The sequence below is a fragment of the Lissotriton vulgaris genome, chromosome 3_2, assembly GCF_964263255.1.
Source record: "Lissotriton vulgaris chromosome 3_2, aLisVul1.2, whole genome shotgun sequence".
NCBI lineage: Eukaryota > Metazoa > Chordata > Amphibia > Caudata > Salamandridae > Lissotriton > Lissotriton vulgaris.
In genome coordinates this window covers 297,819,798-297,833,768 of record NC_141690.1, presented here as the reverse complement: position 1 = coordinate 297,833,768, position 13,971 = coordinate 297,819,798, and the positions used below count along the sequence as shown (strand labels likewise).

The 13,971-nt window shown below is 49.8% G+C and overlaps 1 protein-coding gene across 1 annotated transcript in view; it reads right to left on the bottom strand.

The window, feature by feature from the left end:
- Positions 1-5,911: 5,911 nt before the first annotated feature.
- The window catches only part of LOC147725752 (NXPE family member 1-like), a 280,513-nt gene continuing 272,453 nt past the window's right edge, over positions 5,912-13,971 (bottom strand). Inside the window, exon 6 of the mRNA XM_086964425.1 lies at positions 5,912-7,345. Within this exon, the coding sequence (XP_086820551.1) occupies positions 6,810-7,345 (536 nt within the window). The 3' untranslated portion in view covers positions 5,912-6,809. The remainder of the gene's footprint in view (positions 7,346-13,971) is intronic.

The following is a 13,971-nucleotide window of genomic DNA, read 5'->3' as shown; positions in this document are numbered from 1 at the left end:
CGGGAGGTGTTTGCATGGTTGGTGGAGTCTGGCGTTGTTGCGGTGGTCGTGGTGTTGAAGCTGTTGTGGATGTCAGTGATCTTGCGGTGGAAGAAGGTGGCCAGCGAGTCGCACAATTCTTGTGAGGGAGGTATGCTGTTGGTGTTGGCGCTGGGGTTGGAGAGTTCCTTCACGATGCTGAAGAGCTCTTTGCTGTTGTGTGCGTTGTTGTCCAGGTGGTTTTTGAAGGAAGATCTCTTGGCTAATCTGATGAGGTGGTGATGTCTGCGGGTGGTATCCTTGTGGGCTTTGTGGCTGTCCGGTGTTCGTTTGTGTAGTCAGTTCTTCTCCAGTTTCCGGCATGCTCTCTTGGAGGTTTGGAGCTCTTCGGTGAACCAGGTAATTTTCTTGCTGGTGCGGTTGTTGGGTGGTTTCTTGAGCGGGCGAGGGTGTTGGCGCAGTCGTTGATCCATTGTCTGAAGTTGCGAGCAGCGAAGTTCGGGTCGGTGGGGTCAGTGGGTGGGTTCTGAGCGAGGGTGGTGACCAGCTGGTCTGCAGTGATTTTGTTGCGGCGGGGCAGCTGTTGGGTGTGGTGGTGCATGGTGGGCTACTTGTAGGTGAAGCGGATGCAGCGGTGGTCGGTCCAGTGGAGTTCGGTGGTGTGGTCAAAGGAGACGTGGGGGCTAGCTGAGAAGATGGGGTCAAGCCTGTGGCCGGCAGTGTGGGTGGATGTGGTGACGAGTTGTCTGAGGCCGAGGTTGGTGAGGTTGTCCATGAGGGTGGCGGAGTTGGTGTTGTTGTTGTTCTCGAGGTGGAAGTCTAGGTCCCCGAGGTGGATGTAGTCCGTGGAGGCAAGAGCGTGGGTGCTGACGAGGTCAGCGATGTAGTTGCCGAACTGTAGTAGGGGTCCGGGAGGTCTGTAGACAAGAGTTCCTTTGAGGGTGGTGTTGGGGTCAGTGTGGATCCAGAAGTGCAGGTGTTCGGTGGTGCTGAGGGTGTCATCGTGTAAGTGGGTGGAGACCTTGAGGGAGAATTTGTGGACGATGGCTATTCCTCCTCCAATTCTTTTGGTGTGGTTTCTGCGGGTAATCTTGTAGCCGACCGGGATGGCTATGGCAATGTCGGGTGCCGAGGAGTTGTTCCACCAGGTCTCGTCAGGAAGGCGACAACTGGGGCAGAGGTGTCGAGCAGGTCCCAGAGCTCGACGGCGTGTCTGCGTGCAGAGCGGGTGTTCAGGAGTATGCAACGGAGGTGGCTGTGTCCAGTCCTTGGTGGTTTGGCGGTTCTGTCTCAGGTGAAGCTGCAGTTGTGGCAGGAGAACGGTCCATGGGTGCATTTTGGGGCGGCCTAGAAGCAGGTGTGGTCCCCCACCCCTCCCACCCGGTCATACAAAATACCGTGCACACCACAAGAGCCACATCAAACGTACGATGACGCACAGTGCCAAAATAAATACATACATGTGGCCAGAAGAACGAGAAACAGTCATACAGCAGTGAAGTAACAACCAAAAACTTTATTGAAACACAACACAAAACAGTAATGCGGAAGACTCCTGTCGGCTTTGCCAGGGACAATCTCAACAACACAGCCTGAAAGAGAAAGCACAAAATCAGGACGTGTGTCGAATGATGTGTTCGCGATCTCACAATCTCGTGAGATCACACGGCTGGCTATCAAAATCCCGTGGCGCACTCGTACGGATAGAAAAACTCATCAGCGAATGCAGGGATCCCGGTAAGTTGCTACCGTGCACGCGAAAATGCATTTTTGAAGCGCAAGCAGGTAAATAATTCCGTGACACTGTGGCTCGCGGATTTTCCAGTAATTCTGCATTCTCCGTGGAACGCGGAATTGCTGAAATTCCACCATCTCCGCGAGCGGAGCGGATTTTACTGCCCAGGGTTAGTTTTATGAAAAGCACATAGGCCCTGGGTACCTGATTAGCAGGAGCCCAGGACACCCTCAGTCAAAGCACAGCAGCAATTCAGCAAAAAGTGGGGCCAACAATGCAGAAAGAGGGCACTTTCTCACACAACCCTACCCCCCCCCCCCCCCAAACAAAAGAGGATGAGACTAACCTTTCCCTAGAGAGTCCACATTTTCTAACTGTAAGAACCTGGAAAGTCCATCTGCATTGGCACGGTCAGTCGCAGGTCTGTGTTACACCACAAAGTACATTGCCTCGAGGGAGTTGGACCACCTCAACAGCTTAGGATTTTCACCTTTCGTTTGCCATCTGAGAGGGCTGTGGACAATTTGAACTAGGAAGTGAGTACCAAAAAAATATCGTCTCACCTTCTTCAGGGACCAAACCACAGCAAAGGCCTCCCTCTCAATGTCACTCCAACGCTGCACCCTGGGGAGAAGCCTTCTGCTTATAAAAGCAACAGGTTGGTCTTGGCCTTCATCACTGGTTTGGGATAGGACTGCTTCTATCCCCAGCTCAGAGGCATCAGCCTGCAAAACGAACTGCTTTTCATAGTCTGGAGCTTTGAGAATTGGTGTTGAGCACTTTGCTTCTTTCAGGGTGTCAAAAGCCTTTTGACAAGGAACTGCCCAGTTTACCTTTTTGGGCATCTTTTTGGAGGTTAGTTCTGTGAGGGGAGTCACAATGGACCCATTTCAATCAATCAATCAGGACATTTATTAAGCGTGCTACATACCCGTGAGGGTCTCAAGGCCCTGGGGTGGGGGGGGGGAGGTCTTTGCTGCTACTGATCGAAGAGCCAGGTCTTGAGAAGTCTTCTGAAGGGCAGTAGATCTTGGGTCTTCCGTAGGCTGGTGGGGAGGGTTTTCCAGGTCTTGGCGGTGAGGTGGGAGAAGAATCTGCCGCCGGCAGTTGTTCTTCGGATGCGGGGGACTGCGGCACAGGCAAGGCCGGCGGAGCGGAGCTTGCAGGTAGGGATGCAGAAGCTGAGTCGTCTGTTGAGGTACACTGGGCCGGCGTTGTGGAAGGCCCTGTGTGCGTGGATAAGGAGCTTGAAGGTTATCCTTTTGTCTTGTTGACCGAAGCCAATGAAGGTCTTTCAGGTGGGGTGTGATGTGGCTGCGGCGGGGGATGTCTAGGATCAGTCGTGCCGAGGCGTTCTGGATGCGTTGAAGCAGTCTCAGGAGCTTGGTTGACGTTCCTGCGTAGAGGGCGTTTCTGTAGTCGAGCCTGCTGGAGTGAGGGCCTGGGTGACTGTTCTTCTCGTTTCGGTGGGGATCCACTTGAAGATCCTGCGGAGCATTCATAAGGTGTTGAAGTAGGATGAGGAGACGGCATTGACCTGCTTAGTCATGGAGAGGGTGGAGTCGAGGATGACCCCCAGGTTGCGTGCGTGGTCGGTGGGTGTCGGGGCTGTTCCCAATGAGGTCGGCCACCAGGAGTCGTCCCAGGCTGAAGGGCTGGAGCTGAGGATGAGGACCTCCGTCTTGCCCGAGTTCAGCTTCAGTCGGCTGTTCTTCATCCATTCGGCGACGGGCTTCATTCTTTCATGGAGGTTGGTTTTGGCGGTGTGAGGGTCTTTGGTGAGGGAGATGGTCAGCTGGGTGTCGTCGACGTAGGATATGTTGTTGAGGTTGTGCTGTAGGACGACGTGGGCAAGGGGTGCCATGTAGATGTTGAACAGCATTGGGCTGAGGGAAGAGCCCTGGGGTATGCCGCAGATGATCTCTGTGGCGTTGGAGCGGAAGGGTGTGAGTCTGACGCTCTGAGTACTACCTGAAAGGAAGGATATGGTCCAGTCCAGGGCCTTCTCTTGGATCCCGGTGTCATGCAGGCTTGTTTGTAGTGTGCGGTGGCAGACCGTGTTGAAGGCGGCTGACAGGTCCAGGAGGATGAGGGCTGCTGTTTCTCCGTTGTCGAGCAGGGTCCTGATGTCGTCGGTGGGGGCGATGAGGATGGTTTCGGTGCTGTGGTTGCTTTGGAAACAGGACTGGGATGGGTCCAGGATGTTGTTGTCCTCGAGGTGGCGGGTCAGTTGTTTGTTGACGATTTTCAAGGTGACCATAGCCGGGAACGGGAGCAGGGAGATGAGGTGGAAGTTCTTGAGGTCCTTGGGGTTCACCTTGGGCTTTTTGAGTAAGGTGTTGATCTCGGCGTGCTTCCAGCTCTCCGGGAAGGTTGCTGTCTCGAAGGGGATGTTGATAAGGGGGCGATGATTGTGCTGGCTTTGTTGAAGACGTGGTGTGGGCATGGGTCAGACGGGGATCCAGAGTGGGCGAAGTTCATGATCTTGATGGTGTTCTCATCGTTGATGTTGGACTAGGCGATCACGCAGCTGGTGGTCGTGGGGTTGGATGTCTCGGTAGTCGGCGGGCAGTTGTGCCATTGAAGCTGTCGTAGATGTCGGCGATCTTGTGGTGGAAAAAGATGGCCAGTGAGTCGCACAGGTCCTGCGAAGGGGGGATGTCGTTGCTGTTGGAGCTGGAGTTGGAGAGATCGTTCACGATGCTGACGAGCTCTTTGCTCTTGTGTGTGTTGTTATCCAGGCGGTCAACAACACCCAGCTGATCCTCTCACTCACCAAAGACCCGCACACCACCAAATCCAACCTCCACGAGGGAATGAAGGCCGTCGCCGAATGGATGAAGAACAGCCGACTGAAGCTGAACTCAGACAAAACATGGTCCTCTTCATCGGATCCACCCCCTCAGCCTGGGACGACTCCTGGTGCCTAACCACGCTGGGAACTGTACCGACACCCACCGACCACGCACACAACCTGGGATCATCATCGACTCCTCCCTCTCCATGTCGAAGCAGGACAACGCCGTCTCCTCCTCCTGCTACAACACCCTCCGCATGCTCGGCAGATTCTACAAGTGGATCCCCACCAAAACAAGAAAAACAGTAACCCAGGCCCTCGTCAGTAGCAGGCTGGACTACGGCAACGCACTCTATGCAGGTATCCTGGCCAAACACCTACGACGATTGCAACGCATTCAAAACACACCCGCCCGACTGATCCTCAACGTCCCTCGCCACAGCCACATCAACCCCAATCTGAAAAACTTACACTGGCTCCCTGTCGAAAAGAGGATCACCTTCAAGCTACTCACCCACGCACACAAATCCCTCCACAACACCAGACCAGCCTACCTCAACGGCCGACTCAGCTTCTACACCCCCACCCGACAGCTCCGCTCCGCCAGCCTTTCCCTCGCCGCTGTTCCCGCATCCAACGTACAACCTCCGGCAGCAGATCCTTCTCCATCCTCGCCGCCAAGACCTGGAACACCCTCCCCACCCATCTACGATTGACCCAGGACCTGCTCACCTTCAGAACACTCCTCAAGACATGGCTCTTCGAGCAGTAGCAGCACCCCCCCCCCCCCCACAGCGCCTTGGGACCCTCACGGGTAAGTAGTGCGCTCTATAAGTACAATGATTGATTGATTGGGAGGGCCTGGGGTGGTTGCCGGGGTTGTTGTGGCCCTCCTGGGGCCCCCATCTGTGGGTCTTCAGGTGTGGCTCTTGGCTGGGCTCCCTTTCATGCTGCAGGTAGTCATCCTGCTTAACACCAGCAGTAGGCAGAATTGAATTCCCTGCTGCTACTGCGGCTTATCGCATGTTTTTGTTTCACTTTGCAGATCTGGCAGTTCGTTATGAAAGTGGTATTGTGGTTTTGTCATGTGTTTTTGCACGGGAACGTCTACTCTGCATCTCATTAGGGTTAGTTGGTGGTGTCCACCGTGTAGATACATTTTGGGGTAGTTATCGTGGGAATACGGGTGATGTCTGCAGTTTGCACCAGCTTGTGAATGGGGTGTTGGGGTGTTAATTCTATCTCCACATTTGTTGCGCTAGGGTGGGGATAAATCGGAGTTGAGTCCTTGTGAATATCCCCCTCAGATTCCCCAGGGAGTCATGGAAACAGGTCTTTTCCCTTTCGCTGTTTACTCGTGCACGCCAATGGCAGACACAAGAATGACACAAAGAGAGTTTACAATACATTTATTGAAAACTATCGTAGTCTTGCATGAAGCATACATGCAGCCATTATTGGGCAAATGATACAGAATATTATAACCGGCATTATGATCATAGTAAAAAGAATATATTTTCCAACCTTTGTTGACCATTCTCTGTGACCTGGTGTCAGTGCAAATGTCATTCCATGATCCCTGAGAGCATTGCACCACATACATCAATGCTATAGTTAGGCCTCAGCCTGCTGTAGGTTGGCAGTCCTTGGCGAGATGGAAGGCGCAGAGCTGCATGTTTGAATCCATGATTGTCCCAGGACAGTCTTCACCTCTTGAATGCACCTCTCTGCCCATCAAGAGCGCAATGCTTGTTTTATATGGAAAAAACAACCATGTTAGAAAATGCAGCCCGGAGAGGATGTTGAGTCTAGATGTTAGAAGGTTGTTGCTGAATGAACAATGAAAACAGTGCATTCTCATATCATGTAATCTGTCTCAACATGTACTAAATGTGCAGACTAAATCCAAAGACGAGCTAATGAATAAAAAGCAACATATACAGCGTACTCCTAGAATATGGTTGCAAATGTACAATGTATAACTTTGCAAAGCAGCGGCTGCCTACTTATGTCTAAAACATGAAACCAAGAGAGAACCGACGTAGATCCAAAAGGGAATCGCGATAGAACTCTGCTGCATGATGGGTATCCATAGTACAGTGACATGTCGACTCTGTAATGGCCAAAAGTCTTCACCCAAAAATCTACAATAAATATAAATAATTTACCCAGTGACCACAATGTTTTTGATCTCCTGGTTTTCCTGCTGTGCTAGTCCTTCATCCTTGGATTATGTACATTACAAAGTGGTCTAGGCAGACTGTAAACATATGTAGGCCCTGCTCTTCTGTCTGTCTTTCAACAGATGTATGCAAGGAACTGGTTGACCTCATTCCGGATGACCATTGGCGGAGGATGCATATCATTCGACGCGGCGGCTATAGTCATGTCCCACGCGTCCACAGTCGCAATGTCCAGATCCTGCAACAGGTTGTTCAAGATTTTGGACTGAATGTAGCCGTGGAAGTCACTCAGACATTCAAAATAAACTGGTTTAGAAGCAGTATTCTCAGTTTTGAGGACGATTTTTGTCTCCGGGCTTCTTAGAAGTAGTTGCTCTATGGCTTTACGGACGCCGATGGCTCGCGCGATGAAGATGTGCAGAGGGAAGGCTCTGAAATGAGCGCCAAATGAAAGGGTGAGCACTGTTTGCTTATTCCCTCCAATATGATCAATATGTTCAGGGATGGCCTTGTCACCCGCACATTTATGGAACTCTAGATACAGGAATGGAAGCCCATGGACGCGGAACTGGAGTTTTATGTTCCTGGAAGTGTCCACCCTGAGATATGTCTTGAGACCTCCGTCGCCGTAGAGCTCAAGATCCTTCAGATCTGAAATGTGAAAACAAGGCATTAATACAAGTTGGAACCTATAGACTGAAATTCCACCTGGAATGAGGAAACAAGGTCTTAGGCATTTGGAAAGAAAGATGCCTAAAGGAAGAAAGCAAGCTGGTACAAACTGTTAACTATGTGGAACCGAAGGCCTCCTGAAAGTAGGAATTGAAGGCCTATTAAATAATAAGTAATTTAAAGGGAATTTTATGTAGTGATACCTACCATACTTCTGCCTTTTCTAAGCGCTGTCAGTCATAGATGTTATCATTACTTGAGTTATGGTATTTTACTCATCTACCTACTGTAGGAAGGAATTCAGAGTCTGCTTCCTAGGTTCGAATTCATGACCTCTGGCATGCTGCGTTTTGGCAGCAGCAATTGTTTAGCCCACTGAGCTATACTGTCAGATTGTGACATCGTTATAATCTATATTTTCAATTATTTGCTTGAAAGTAACATCTGTGTGTGATACACAGAGGTCAATAAACATAATACAGGTCAGAGATTGGGAAGCAAAACCCTGAAGCATGTGTCTATCTCTAGTCCCCTCATAGCCCTGAAGGATGTGTCTATCTCTAGTCTCCTCATAGCCCTGAAGGATGTGTCTATCTTTAGTCCCCTCATAGCCCTGAAGGATGTGTCTATCTTTAGTCCCCTCATAGCCCTGAAGGATGTGTCTATCTCTAGTACCCTCATAGCCCTGAAGGATGTGTCTATCTTTAGTCCCCTCATAGCCCTGAAGGATGTGTCTATCTTTAGTCCCCTCATAGCCCTGAAGGATGTGTCTATCTCTAGTCCCCTCATAGCCCTGAAGGATGTGTCTATCTTTAGTCCCCTCATAGCCCTGAAGGATGTGTCTATCTCTAGTCTCCTCATAGCCCTGAAGGATGTGTCTATCTTTAGTCCCCTCATAGCCCTGAAGGATGTGTCTATCTTTAGTCCCCTCATAGCCCTGAAGGATGTGTCTATCTTTAGTCCCCTCATAGCCCTGAAGGATGTGTCTATCTCTAGTCCCCGCATAGCCCTGAAGGATGTGTCTATCTCTAGTCCCCGCATAGCCCTGAAGGATGTGTCTATCTCAAGTCCCCTCATAGCCCTGAAGGATGTGTCTATCTCTAGTCCCCTCATAGCCCTGAAGGATGTGTTTATCTTTAGTCCCCTCATAGCCCTGAAGGATGTGTCTATCTCTAGTCCCCTCATAGCCCTGAAGGATGTGTCTATCTCTAGTCTCCTCATAGCCCTGAAGGATGTGTCTATCTTTAGTCCCCTCATAGCCCTGAAGGATGTGTCTATCTTTAGTCCCCTCATAGCCCTGAAGGATGTGTCTATCTCTAGTCCCCTCATAGCCCTGAAGGATGTGTCTATCTTTAGTCCCCTCATAGCCCTGAAGGATGTGTCTATCTTTAGTCCCCTCATAGCCCTGAAGGATGTGTCTATCTCTAGTCCCCTCATAGCCCTGAAGGATGTGTCTATCTTTAGTCCCCTCATAGCCCTGAAGCATGTGTCTATCTCTAGTCCCCTCATAGCCCTGACGGATGGGTATATCTCTAGTCCCCTCATTAGCCCTGAAGGATGTGTCTATCTCTAGTCTCCTCATAGCCCTGAAGGATGTGTCTATCTTTAGTCCCCTCATAGCCCTGAAGGATGTGTCTATCTCTAGTCCCCGCATAGCCCTGAAGGATGTGTCTATCTCTAGTCCCCGCATAGCCCTGAAGGATGTGTCTATCTCAAGTCCCCTCATAGCCCTGAAGGATGTGTCTATCTCTAGTCCCCTCATAGCCCTGAAGGATGTGTCTATCTTTAGTCCCCTCATAGCCCTGAAGGATGTGTCTATCTCTAGTCCCCTCATAGCCCTGAAGGATGTGTCTATCTCTAGTCTCCTCATAGCCCTGAAGGATGTGTCTATCTCTAGTCTCCTCATAGCCCTGAAGGATGTGTCTATCTTTAGTCCCCTCATAGCCCTGAAGGATGTGTCTACCTCTAGTCCCCTCATAGCCCTGAAGGATGTGTCTATCTCTAGTCTCCTCATAGCCCTGAAGGATGTGTCTATCTCTAGTCTCCTCATAGCCCTGAAGGATGTGTCTATCGCTAGTCTCCTCATAGCCCTGAAGGATGTGTCTATCTCTAGTCTCCTCATAGCCCTGAAAGATGTGTCTATCTTTAGTCCCCTCATAGCCCTGAAGGATGTGTCTATCTCTAGTCTCCTCATAGCCCTGAAGGATGTGTCTATCTTTAGTCCCCTCATAGCCCTGAAGGATGTGTCTATCTTTAGTCCCCTCATAGCCCTGAAGGATGTGTCTGTCTCTAGTCCCCTCATAGCCCTGAAGGATGTGTCTATCTTTAGTCCCCTTATAGCCCTGAAGGATGTGTCTATCTCTAGTCCCCTCATAGCCCTGAAGGATGTGTCTATCTCTTGTCTCCTCATAGCCCTGAAGGATGTGTCTATCTCTAGTCCCCGCATAGCCCTGAAGGATGTGTCTATCTCTAGTCCCCTCATAGCCCTGAAGGATGTGTCTATCTTTAGTCCCCTCATAGCCCTGAAGGATGTGTCTATCTCTAGTCCCCGCATAGCCCTGAAGGATGTGTCTATCTTTAGTCTCCTCATAGCCCTGAAGGATGTGTCTATCTCTAGACCCCTCATAGCCCTGAAGGATGTGTCTATCTTTAGTCCCCTCATAGCCCTGAAGGATGTGTCTATCTCTAGTCCCCGCATAGCCCTGAAGGATGTGTCAATCTCTAGTCCCCTCATAGCCCTGAATGATGTGTCTATCTTTAGTCTCCTCATAGCCCTGAAGGATGTGTCTATCTTTAGTCCCCTCATAGCCCTGAAGGATGTGTCTATCTCTAGTCCCCTCATAGCCCTGAAGGATGTGTCTATCTCTAGTCCCCTCATAGCCCTGAAGGATGTGTCTATCTCTAGTCCCCTCATAGCCCTGAAGGATGTGTCTATCTCTAGTCCCCTCATAGCCCTGAAGGATGTGTCTATCTCTAGTCCCCGCATAGCCTTGAAGGATGTGTCTATCTCTAGTCTCCTCATAGCCCTGAAGGACGTGTCTATCTTTAGTCCCCTCATAGCCCTGAAGGATGTGTCTATCTTTAGTCTCCTCATAGCCCTGAAGGATGTGTCTATCTTTAGTCCCCTCATAGCCCTGAAGGATGTGTCTATCTTTAGTAAGCATGAGCGAATTTTGCGGATCTCGCGTTCGCGAATTTTGCGGATTTGCGGATTCGCAATCCGCAAAATCCGCGAATTCCCGCGAATTTGCGGATTTTTTTTTTTTTGTGTTCGCCCGTGTTTCTGCCAGTTCGCGAGGGTTTTGTACACTTTCGCAAATTGCGAACTTACCTGTCGGGTCGCAAGTTTCGCGAACTTGTTGTTTCTACGTGTCCAGCCTGTTTGGGACACTCTTCTTCATCACTGCCACTCTCTGTCACCACTGCCACTCTCTGACTACTCATGCCACCCTCTGGCCCACCCATGCCACCCTCTGTTTCATCACCACACCCTCTGGTTGTCCAGTGTACATTATTTTCGGCAAAGCAAAGCACACCTTCCCTGCCTCAAGTGACCTGAATTAATTTGGGGCTGATTAATGTGTCACAGAATATTTTTTTAGCTGGCACCTGCTTCCTTAGTGCGCCCTGATTAGTGATCTTTTGCACTTGCTAAGTGCTTTCATTGTTGCAAAATTAGTTACAACACCTGCCCTGCCCCAACTGACAATAATGAATTAGGGGCTGATTAATGGATTTTAACTTCCAGCCTGGCTCCTGCTTGTCTCCCTTAGCTGTAATTCAGGACCTTTGTGGCATATGTGTAACTATTCTGAGGTTCAGAGCAGGGTCACATAATAGTTTCAACTGGCAACTGAACTCTGGAGGGGCCCCTCAGGAAGCACTACAGGAAATGGCTACTAATGATGAGCCTGAACTTTTGAACCTGGTAAGTAGTTACTTTCAGTTTTGCTAAGATCATATTTCTGCAATTTTGCACTTATTCGCGGGGCGCGAACTCACGCGAACAGTGCGAGCAGTGCGAGCAAAATCCGCTGCTCGCGGATTTGCGGATTTTGCGGGAAATTCGCAAATCTCGCGGATTGCGGATTTCCTGAAAATCCGCAAAATCCGCGAGCGGAACGGATTTTCCGCCCATGCCTAATCTTTAGTCCCCTCATAGCCATGAAGGATGTGTCTATCTTTAGTCCCCTCATAGCCCTGAAGGATGTGTCTATCTTTAGTCCCCTCATAGCCCTGAAGGATGTGTCTATCTCTAGTCCCCTCATAGCCCTGAAGGATGTGTCTATCCCCGCATAGCCCTGAAGGATGTGTCTATCTCTAGTCTCCTCATAGCCCTGAAGGATGTGTCTATCTTTAGTCCCCTCATAGCCCTGAAGGATGTGTCTATCTTTAGTCTCCTCATAGCCCTGTAGGATGTGTCTATCTTTAGTCCCCTCATAGCCCTGAAGGATGTGTCTATCTTTAGTCCCCTCATAGCCATGAAGGATGTGTCTATCTTTAGTCCCCTCATAGCCCTGAAGGATGTGTCTATCTTTAGTCCCCTCATAGCCATGAAGGATGTGTCTATCTTTAGTCCCCTCATAGCCCTGAAGGATGTGTCTATCTCTAGTCCCCTCATAGCCCTGAAGGATGTGTCTATCTCTAGTCTCCTCATAGCCCTGAAGGATGTGTCTATCTTTAGTCCCCTCATAGCCCTGAAGGATGTGTCTAACTCTAGTCCCCTCATAGCCCTGAAGGATGTTTCTTTCTCTAGTCTCCTCATAGATTTCTATAAGTCACATTGGGGATACTTTGTGCAAACAGCAATATTCGATTCCGGAGTCACAAGCTATTCGTTAAGTTATATTCAAATAACTGGGAGTTCAGAGAGTATGATCATGCAGCCAACACAAAACCCTCTCCCACCAAACACACCTTTTTGCCCTCACAGAGCAATGGCCTTTGGTGACCATGTGAGAGAAAAGCAGTAACTACTTCACACCCTTTTATAAACCATGTGCCTCCACCTGGCCATGCTCAATCATTAGCAGGGCTATGATTAGTTCATGTCCATTATCCCACAGCACTGTGCACTCATTCACCCACCAAGCTATGATATCTCATGAACATAAATGAAAAAGCACGTACCCTTTGCATACCCTCCTTTACATCAAGGAACACTGACCGAACTATGGGGCATATTAGCAAGGGCGATATCGCCGCTTTAGCTGGACTTTTTCCCACAAAAGCGGTGATATTTGTATCGCCCTATTAGTAGTTTGTTGCTAACAGCAGTTAGCGACAGCTTGTAGGCGATAGCTACAGGTTTGGGGCCCGCTTTGCATATCAGCGATATTTATCGCTAATGACATGCAAAGTGGCGTACCCAACCTGTTAGCGACTGAAAGATGGGAATAGGAGGAGGAACCGCCATGTTATGGCTGGAAAGATTTCTCACGGGCCGCCAACAGGGTGTCAAGTTGGGCTCCCACAAATCCATCTGTAGGGAGCTCACTAAGGGAGTGCCACAGGGCTCGTGTTTGAGCCCCACGCTCTTTAACGTGTACGTGGCCCCCTTGGCGGACATAATAAGATCTCATGGGTTCACTCCAATATCTTACGCCGATGACACCCAGTTGCTGTTCCCCTTCCAAACCCTTACGCCGACAATAATGCAGTCCTTTGCAGACAGGATGAGAGCTCTAGCGGATTGGATGGCCCGGAACTTCCTCCAATGCAACGTGACTAAAACCGAAGTCATGTTGTTTGGAGGGGCCACTCTACTATGGTCCCCAGATTGGTGGCCCCTGGAGTTGGGACCGGTTCCCGCCCCAAAGCAGACCATTAAAAATCTGGGAGTGCGTCTGGACCAAGCATTGATACTGAAAGATCACGTCAACCAAGTCACTGGAACTTGCTTCCGGGTAATTGGGCTGCTTCGACGTATCTTTCCCTTCCTGCCTGACACCCACAGGAAGACGTTGGTACAGACATTAGTCATCAACAGGATGGACTACTGCAACGGACTTCTCATTTCGGCCAATCAGGAACAAATGGATAAACTGCAGGTGATACAAAATACTGCAGCAAGACTCATCGTGAACGCCCAACCACACACCCCATCACGTCCCCTTCTATCTCATCTCCACTGGCTTCCAGTGAGACAACGTGTCAATTTTAAAACATGTTGTATAATGCACAAGTGCATTCATGGATCAGGACCTAAATATCTAAAATATATATTTGTACTGTACACACCCGGCCGCGTCTTGCGTTCCAGTAATTCCCAGATGCTGCAGGTGCCAAAAGTGAAGAGAGCCAGACAAGGTGGTCGGGCTCTCTCTCTCAAAGTCCCAGTTCTGTGGAACTCCCTGCCTGCACAGCTGAGACATACCACCAATCTTCTTTCTTTTCGAAAGAAATTAAAAACATATCTTTTTACTCAGGCCTAGTAATTCCCCTACTATACTGCAGTATCGTCCTTGTCTGTCTACACAACACCACAACGGAAGCAAAAGCGCGGAGATACCCCTTCGGGGCTGATTCAGGCGCTCTACAAATACATGAATAAATAAATAAATAAAGCAGTCGCTAACACAGCTATCGACTATTAGCAAGGCAGG